Source organism: Ascaphus truei, chromosome 11 (genome assembly GCF_040206685.1).
Source record: "Ascaphus truei isolate aAscTru1 chromosome 11, aAscTru1.hap1, whole genome shotgun sequence".
Classification (NCBI taxonomy): Eukaryota; Metazoa; Chordata; class Amphibia; order Anura; family Ascaphidae; genus Ascaphus; species Ascaphus truei.
This window is the reverse complement of record NC_134493.1, coordinates 53,702,060-53,711,365: the sequence shown is the minus strand read 5'-3', so window position 1 is coordinate 53,711,365 and position 9,306 is coordinate 53,702,060. Positions and strand designations below refer to the sequence as shown.

The 9,306-nt window shown below is 54.2% G+C and overlaps 1 protein-coding gene across 1 annotated transcript in view; it reads right to left on the bottom strand.

Annotated features, from left to right (window-relative positions):
* Window positions 1–501: 501 nt before the first annotated feature.
* TRAP1 (TNF receptor associated protein 1) overlaps window positions 502–9,306 on the bottom strand; it is a 20,147-nt gene continuing 11,342 nt past the window's right edge. Inside the window, exons 8-16 of the mRNA XM_075566360.1 lie at window positions 8,746–8,855; window positions 4,225–4,298; window positions 3,600–3,755; window positions 3,174–3,294; window positions 2,749–2,818; window positions 2,435–2,582; window positions 1,843–2,028; window positions 773–911; window positions 502–680 (exon numbers count right to left, since the gene is read on the bottom strand). Coding sequence (XP_075422475.1) covers window positions 517–680; window positions 773–911; window positions 1,843–2,028; window positions 2,435–2,582; window positions 2,749–2,818; window positions 3,174–3,294; window positions 3,600–3,755; window positions 4,225–4,298; window positions 8,746–8,855 — 1,168 coding nt within the window. The 3' untranslated portion in view covers window positions 502–516. The remainder of the gene's footprint in view (window positions 681–772; window positions 912–1,842; window positions 2,029–2,434; window positions 2,583–2,748; window positions 2,819–3,173; window positions 3,295–3,599; window positions 3,756–4,224; window positions 4,299–8,745; window positions 8,856–9,306) is intronic.

Genomic DNA, 9,306 nt, shown 5'->3' with positions numbered 1-9,306 from the left:
CGGCCACGCCTGGGCCTTCTCTCATGGCGATGGTGTCGCCATCACACTACAAGCTTCAAAATGGTGCCTCTCTCTTGTAATAACACCCGCTGTTTGCGCCTCACAACGTAGATAGAACAATGCACAGGGAAACCTGTCCAAGGAGAGCAGACACTGGGATTCATTATCTGTTCTCCCACTTCAAAGACAGTGACGTTCCCAATGAGATGCTCCTCGTACCATCTTACTGCCATCTTAACTTCCAACAGCATCATCTCCAATGCACACAGGGTGCCCGCCCAGCACTTGAATGGATACCACCCTTGCACATGGTCAGCTGCCCCAACAGAAGGGAATGGGACGGTCTACTGGTGTCCACAGACTATTAGTATTACAATAACAAGAGTCAGAAATATCCCTCATACAGAATCAACGGGGTGGGAGCGATGTGACGAGATGTTTCCAGTCCCTGGAGGTCACAAAATATTATTTTTATTCTATATTCTCCTGTTCTATTTAGACTGCATTGTACACGATTCATTCTGTAGCACTGAGCATGCATGCTTTGCGTCGCCCAAATATTACCCGGGACCCCAATACAGGGTCGTCCGTTACCTTGACAGTAGTCACGCGGGTCCCCAAGCCGTTCCTCATCCAGGCCATCAGATCCTCCGCTTCCTGCTGTGGTAAGCGCTCCGCGGCTGGAGGGCGAGAGAGAGAGAGATGGGTGAGTGTTTGAGGGTGACTCCCCTCGGCAGCCCCCCAATACCAGCCTAGAAAGGAGGTGGGATACCTGATTGGTTGTCCTCAAACTTCTCCTCCTTGTAGTGATCCACCACGATGTCCGTCTCCAGAGAGATCAGCTTCTTCCGATCAAACTCCCGCAGGTGCAGAAGGGTCAGCTCATCAAACTGCTCGTAACAGAACAGCACCTGGGGGAAGGGCGAGAAGGCAACGTAACTCACTGCGTCTCTCGCACCACATCTGGGCTTTTCTCTCAGTACTCGGTAAGCGAGAAGAGCAGTGAAGGATGGAGGGAAAAGGCAGAAGAGAGAATCGACAGACATGGGGAGAGCGGGCGAGAGAGACCAGGGGAGAGCGGGCGAGAGAGACCAGGGGAGAGCGGGCGAGAGAGACCAGGGGAGAGCGGGCGAGAGAGACCAGGGGAGAGGGGGCGAGAGAGACCAGGGGAGAGGGGGCGAGAGAGACCAGGGGAGAGGGGGCGAGAGAGACCAGGGGAGAGGGGGCGAGAGAGACCAGGGGAGAGGGGGCGAGAGAGACCAGGGGAGAGGGGGCGAGAGAGACCAGGGGAGAGGGGGCGAGAGAGACCAGGGGAGAGGGGGCGAGAGAGACCAGGGGAGAGGGGGCGAGAGAGACCAGGGGAGAGGGGGCGAGAGAGACCAGGGGAGAGGGGGCGAGAGAGACCAGGGGAGAGGGGGCGAGAGAGACCAGGGGAGAGGGGGCGAGAGAGACCAGGGGAGAGGGGGCGAGAGAGACCAGGGGAGAGGGGGCGAGAGAGACCAGGGGAGAGGGGGCGAGAGAGACCAGGGGAGAGGGGGCGAGAGAGACCAGGGGAGAGGGGGCGAGAGAGACCAGGGGAGAGGGGGCGAGAGAGACCAGGGGAGAGGGGGCGAGAGAGACCAGGGGAGAGGGGGCGAGAGAGACCAGGGGAGAGCGGGCGAGAGCGACCAGGGGAGAGCACGCAAGAGAGACCAGGGGAGAGCGCGCAAGAGACACAGAAAAGGGAAGAGCGAGAGAGAAAAGGGGAGAGTGAAATTGAAAAGAATAGAGAGAGATATATCTGTGCGACAGGAGGAAGTAAGAGAAAGAATAAAGGTATAAGACTGTTTCCGCTCCCCGCACCTCGGTCTGTTTCTGCTTCATGGCCTCATAGTATGGGCTGTGCTCTGCCAGGTGGCGGTTGGGCGCACACAGGTAGTACACATTGCGTGTCCCCGGCTGCATGCGGCTGCTATACTCGGTTAGACTGGTCTGCTGACCCGCAGGCAGCGCCGACGACTCGAACCGCAGCAGCTTCCCAATGTCCTCCTGAAAGAGAAGGCTCGACATGTAACACACACACACAAAAAAATGTGGCCCCTGGCGCAACTGTGCTGAGCGCCGCACTGACTCAGACACACAACATGGAATACATTCTCTTGGCGCGTTCTTTCCAGGCTCATACAAGTCTCACACCGGATGTTGCCAACAAACCCACATGGAGACCAGTTTATATGGTGTGAATACATTTGAATCCATCGGAATAAATTATTTTTCACCAAGTATCCTGTTAATTAAGCCATATCTACTTCTTATTTATTTATTCTTTGCAATTGAGTGCCAATTAATATTTAGCTCGCGCGTTTATTTTTTAAACAGACTGCCAGAGACGCGCGCCCCTGGGACTGGCTCACGCGCCCCTGGGATGGCTCACGCGCCCCTGGGACTGGCTCACCTTGACCTCCTGCTCCCCAGTGGTGACTATCCCCTCCCGCATGAACATCCCGTAGTCCTCGTAGAACTTGCTGTATTTCTCCGGGTCCTTCTTGCTCTGATCAATGAAGAATTTGACCAGCCGTTTCTGCAGCACGTCCCGCAGCTTCCTGCATGGGATCGAAATGTCGGGGTGAAGGGGAGCAGCTTGTTCCAATACCAAGGTGGGGAGGGAACTGGGGTTTTTAGGATGGTCTGTCCCTGCTCCCTCTCTCTCTACCCTCCTCTATCACTCTTTACTGCAGGGATGCCAGGCAGTGACCCCGACCCGCACACCTTATCAGCGCGCTCTCTTGCAGCAGCTCCCGGCTGAGGTTCAGGGGGATGTCCTCACTGTCCACAACCCCTGCAGGGGGACAAGCGAATAAAGGGAGGGAGAAGGGGGGGGGGGGGGCGAGAAGAGAGAGAACAAAAAGGGGACACACACGAGAGAACGTTAAAATGTGATCCAGTGCCATTGTGCCCCCATATCTGCCCCTTTGCCTTTGATCCCAGTGTCCTTTGCCCTTATAACCCGTCTACCCTTCTGCCAGTGTTTGGTGCCCTCTTCTTCATCTCCCTCTTGGCCATCTCACCTAACGAGATCGGCGCAGAACATGTAATAGAGGGGGATTTTTGTGTGTGCCATACAGTTTATAACACTAATAAGAACCCCTGTATTAGATAAGATGGAGGAGGAGAAGACATTGAAGGCTCCGCACCTCGCAGGAAGCGCAGCCATTTGGGCAGGATGTCGGTGGCCTTGGTTTGGATCAGCACCTTGCGGCTGTAAAGAGCCACGCTGGAGCCCAACTCCCGGCTCACGTCAAACATGGAGGGTTTCTGTGGGCGACAGAGAGGGGAGGTTATCCCGGGGAGGAGCTGCAAGGACTCATCTGGGGAGGGAGCCCGGGGGTTGGGATGGGGAGGGAGCCCGGGGGTTGGGATGGGGAGGGAGCCCGGGGGTTGAGATGGGGAGGGAGCCCGGGGGTTGAGATGGGGAGGGAGCCCGGGGGTTGAGATGGGGAGGGAGCCCGGGGGTTGAGATGGGGAGGGAGCCCGGGGTGGGTCATAGAGTGGGAGGGCGTACGAGGGGATAGAGCGGGAGTGAGGGACAGAGAGGAAACCCGCAGAGGCGCGCGGCTCACCATCTCCGGCACGTAGAAGATGCTGCGGATGTTGAGCGGCGCGTCCGTTTTGTAGTGCAGCGTGTAGCGGGGTTTGTCGTACGCCTGCGCGATGAAACGGTAAAACTCCTCGTGCTGCCAGTCGCCAATCTCCTTCCCATCCATCATCCAGAGAGCCTGACCCAGAGGGAGCGAGCGGGGGGAGGGTTGAACAGGGGGAGACGGAGAGAGGGGGGGGAAGACAGGGAGGGAGAGGAGGGGGGGGAGAGAGGAAGGGAGTGAGCGAGAGTGGGAAGAGAGATAATGGGGAAAGGAGGAAAGAAAGAAAACAGAAAGAGAGAAATATGAAAACACACACAGTTAAGGAAAAGTGCCAAATTGTAATAAAATGAAAGAATGAGCATCTTTTGTAATAAAATGAAAGAATGAGAATCTTTTGTAATAAAATGAAAGAATGAGAATCTTTTGTAATAAAATGAAAGAATGAGAATCTTTTGTAATAAAATGAAAGAATGAGAATCTTTTGTAATAAAATGAAAGAATGAGAATCTTTTGTAATAAAATGAAAGAATGAGCATCTTTTGCTGCCCAGTGCACCTGTCTCAGCCACTCACAGCCGCCCGCCCACTCGCCTCCCCCCACCTACCTGCAGGGTGTTGATACGTTTCCCGTTCAGGTACAGGGGGAAGCTGACGAAGTTGCTGTATTTCGTTACCACGTCTGCATATGAGGGAGAAAAATAACAAGTCAGGGACACTTTCACCTCCTTCATCCTGCTGCTACCAGAGGGGCAGCCATGCACTGCACTATATACACCATCACACAGTCACTGGGGAACCTTCCTCAGAGACAGAACAGAACCTCATGTGTTTATTATACATTTATTCAACTAGCAATTAGCCGGAAAAAAATAAAAATATACATTTATATATATAATAATACATATATATATATATATATATATATAATAATAGCATGTTCTTGTATAGCGCTGCTAGTTTTACGCAGCGCTTTACAGAGACATTTTGCAGGCACAGGTCCCTGTCCCGTGGAGCTTACACTCTATGTTTTGGTGCCTGAGGCACAGAGAGATAAAGTGACTTGCCCAAGGTCACAAGGAGCTGACACCGGGAATTGAACCAGGATCCCCTGCTTCAAACTCTCAGTGCCAGTCAGTGTCTTTACTCACTGAGTCACTCCTTCTCCCCTTCTAAATGTCTTCCCTAAACAAGTCTAAGGCTAAGGCCCCGCTCCCTCAGTCAGCGCGCCCGCACTGCAGACAGGCGGGGCGCTGACAGACACAGACCGCGATATGGGGGGGGGGGGGGGGGGGGGAGGGGGCGTGACCAAAACGTGTCGGGTGGGCGGGGTGTCATGATGTGGGGGGCGGGGCCATTACACACAGGCACACATGGAAACCCCTCTGCCGTGGTGCTTCTCTGCCTTTCCCCCCCTCCCCCCCCAACCACCAAATATGCTGCTGCTGCTGCCTCTGCCTCTCCTCCCCGGGAAGAAGATGAACTCAGCAGGAGCTGGCCGCTACCTTCCCAGTGAAACCGGCACCGGAGGGAGGCAGGGAGGGGAGTGTTCAAAATGTGGCAGGGCGGCGGGGCCATGACAGGGGCGGGACAAAACACAAGCTATTTGCAACACCCAGCAAAAGCAGCAGATATATATATAATATATATATATATATATTTCCCTGACACCGCTTCCAGCCGTGACCATAGCCCTCACACTCTTGGAGCCCCGTAGCCCTCACACTCCCAGAAATCACTCCTCCCGGAGCAGGGTCAGCCTGCGAAACGCGCACAAGAGAGGAGGGGGGGGCGCTTCACGGCTGCAGAGACACAGACTTCCCTCCAGCTCCCCTCCTCATTGGCTCACTGCGAGACCACGTGATGCGTCGCCGCACGGGAACACAATTCTCTTGTATCCCCTGCTGGCTGACGCGTCACAGTACGTAGTCAGTTGGCAGTGAGGAGGGACTGGGACCGGATCGTGAGGCTACAAGGCAATGGCGAGTAGCGCTCACGCGGCCGCCCGCGCCGCCGGGCGCAGCGGGTCCCAGCCCTAACTATGCTGATGTAGTCTGGTCCCATCACTTCTGGGTCCCGAGGGGGTAGCGTATGGCTGCGGAAGCTGCCCAAATGCCGGTTGCCGCTACGGTGCGCTGCAGGGGTGTGGGGGTTTCTGAGGATTTGCAGGGCCGGAGCGATCCGGGAACACAGGCGGACGGCCATCTTGCCTTTCGCAGCCGTGTTGCGGTGGCCATTGGAGAAGCTCTGTAAGGGGACTACAGTTCCCAGCAGCCTTAGGGGCTGCAGATCACATGGGAAGCCAGAGCCAATAGGGCATCCTGAATCTACTGCAGGAGATAGACACAGTTTGCCGCAGAGGCAGCGAGAGTGACTGGCAGGTAGAGTGACTGGCAGGTAGAGTGACTGGCAGGTAGAGTGACTGGCAGGTAGAGTGACTGGCAGGTAGAGTGACTGGCAGGTAGAGTGACTGGCAGGTAGAGTGACTGGCAGGTAAAGTGACTGGCAGGTAGAGTGACTGGCAGGTAGAGTGACTGGCAGGTAGAGTGACTGGCAGGTAGAGTGACTGGCAGGTAGAGTGACTGGCAGGTAGAGTGACTGGCAGGTAGAGTGACTGGCAGGTAGAGTGACTGGCAGGTAGAGTGACTGGCAGGTAGAGTGACTGGCAGGTAGAGTGACTGGCAGGTAGAGTGACTGGCAGGTAGAGTGACTGGCAGGTAGAGTGACTGGCAGGTAGAGTGACTGGCAGGTAGAGTGACTGGCAGGTAGAGTGACTGGCAGGTAGAGTGACTGGCAGGTAGAGTGACTGGCAGGTAGAGTGACTGGCAGGTAGAGTGACTGGCAGGTAGAGTGACTGGCAGGTAGAGTGACTGGCAGGTAGAGTGACTGGCAGGTAGAGTGACTGGCAGTGAGAGTGACTGGCAGTGAGAGTGACTGGCAGTGAGAGTGACTGGCAGTGAGAGTGACTGGCAGTGAGAGTGACTGGCAGTGAGAGTGACTGGCAGTGAGAGTGACTGGCAGTGAGACTCAGGAGACAGGAGAAGGTAGTGTTCGGGTGCCACTGGCTCCCAGGCTAGGACAGATAATCCTCCAGGCCCCAGATAGGCTCCTATCCCTTCTAAGTCTGTGGCTGCTCTGGGGAAGACCCCAGATAGGAACGCTTCCCTCGGTATTAGGCTGTGTTTACGCACGCCGCGGTTGCTGAAAAAATCAAATTGACTGGATTTCCAGCGATCGCGAGCAAGCCGGCGCTCCGCTTCTATTATAAGCGCATGCGATAGCGGCAATATATCTGTTTTGAACACACAGTGACACCAGACAGAAGGGAACAGCCCGAAGCAATCACACCCGTCACATATTGTATAACAACTTTACAACAGGATTTAAAAATACTTATAGGTGCCTGATTGGGGTAAAAAAGGCACACAGATATGACCCCTTAACCATGTCACTGCCATTAGTACACTTTGCCCCTAGGAGAGACTGACCCCTTAACCATGTCACTGCCATTAGTACACTTTGCTCCTATGTGGGACTGACCCCTTAACCATGTCACTGCCATTAGTACACTTTGCCCCTAGGAGGGACTGACCCCTTAACCATGTCACTGCCATTAGTACACTTTGCCCCTAGGAGAGACTGACCCCTTAACCATGTCACTGCCATTAGTACACTTTGCCCCTAGGAGGGACTGATCCCTTAACCATGTCACTGCCATTAGTACACTTTGCCCCTAGGAGGGACTGACCCCTTAACCATGTCACTGCCATTAGTACACTTTGCCCCTAGGTGGGACTGACACCTTAACCATGTCACTGCCATTAGTACACTTTGCCCCTAGGAGGGACTGACCCCTTAACCATGTCACTGCCATTAGTACACTTTGCCCCTAGGTGGGACTGACCCCTTAACCATGTCACTGCCATTAGTACACTTTGCCCCTAGGAGGGACTGACCCCTTAACCATGTCACTGCCATTAGTACACTTTGCCCCTAGGTGGGACTGACCCCTTAACCATGTCACTGCCATTAGTACACTTTGCCCCTAGGAGGGACTGACCCCTTAACCATGTCACTGCCATTAGTACACTTTGCCCCTAGGTGGGACTGACACCTTAACCATGTCACTGCCATTAGTACACTTTGCTCCTATGTGGGACTGACCCCTTAACCATGTCACTGCCATTAGTACACTTTGCCCCTAGGAGGGACTGACCCCTTAACCATGTCACTGCCATTAGTACACTTTGCTCCTATGTGGGACTGACCCCTTAACCATGTCACTGCCATTAGTACACTTTGCCCCTAGGAGGGACTGACCCCTTAACCATGTCACTGCCATTAGTACACTTTGCCCCTAGGAGAGACTGACCCCTTAACCATGTCACTGCCATTAGTACACTTTGCTCCTATGTCGGACTGACCCCTTAACCATGTCACTGCCATTAGTACACTTTGCCCCTAGGAGGGACTGATCCCTTAACCATGTCACTGCCATTAGTACACTTTGCCCCTAGGAGGGACTGACCCCTTAACCATGTCACTGCCATTAGTACACTTTGCCCCTAGGTGGGACTGACACCTTAACCATGTCACTGCCATTAGTACACTTTGCCCCTAGGAGGGACTGACCCCTTAACCATGTCACTGCCATTAGTACACTTTGCCCCTAGGTGGGACTGACCCCTTAACCATGTCACTGCCATTAGTACACTTTGCCCCTAGGAGGGACTGACCCCTTAACCATGTCACTGCCATTAGTACACTTTGCCCCTAGGTGGGACTGACCCCTTAACCATGTCACTGCCATTAGTACACTTTGCCCCTAGGAGGGACTGACCCCTTAACCATGTCACTGCCATTAGTACACTTTGCCCCTAGGTGGGACTGACACCTTAACCATGTCACTGCCATTAGTACACTTTACCCCTAGGAGGGACTGACCCCTTAACCATGTCACTGCCATTAGTACACTTTGCCCCTAGGTGGGACTTCCTTTTAAGCCTCCTTCAGTGTCAGCGAAGGCGTAACACAGCAGGCACATGGCCCCAGTCAATTATACTGAAGCACTTCTCTGCTGGCCTGGGAGATAACCCAACCCCTGCAGTGCAGCGTCACCCAAGTCTCACCTCTCACACGGTCTTCGTTGGCGAATTCTTTGCAATCGTCCTTCAGGTGGATGACGACCTTGGTCCCAGGTCTGACGCCGCTGGCTTCTGCCATCTCAAAGACGCCGGAACTGTGGGATAAACAACAGGTGACGCTCTGTGACAACCTACCGTCATTAACCCTCGCTCTGCCAGAGGGGCCGAGGACGCCAAGGTGGGTAATCTGCCAAGGACGCCAAGGTTGGCAAACTGCTTCAAAAAGTCATCATGATGAGCCCACTCCCAAGACCAGGGATGGCTACAGGCAGGAGCGGGGTAAGGAGATAAAGAGCTTGGCACCTGTAGGACTGAACGGGGGGTGAGCAAATGAAAAGGAACAATCCTCTTTAACTAACCTCCACTTTGTTTGAAGGGTGGTGGTAGGGGGTGGGGGGGGGCAGGGGTCCAAGACCTGATCTGCGCTAATTCCAGCTCCAGGGACCCCCAGGTTCCAAGATACGTACTGGTGAAGTTACCAGTATGACTTACTGGTTTTTAAAGAGGATTTGAATGACTGTTTAATAGGAAGACCCAACCGATGAT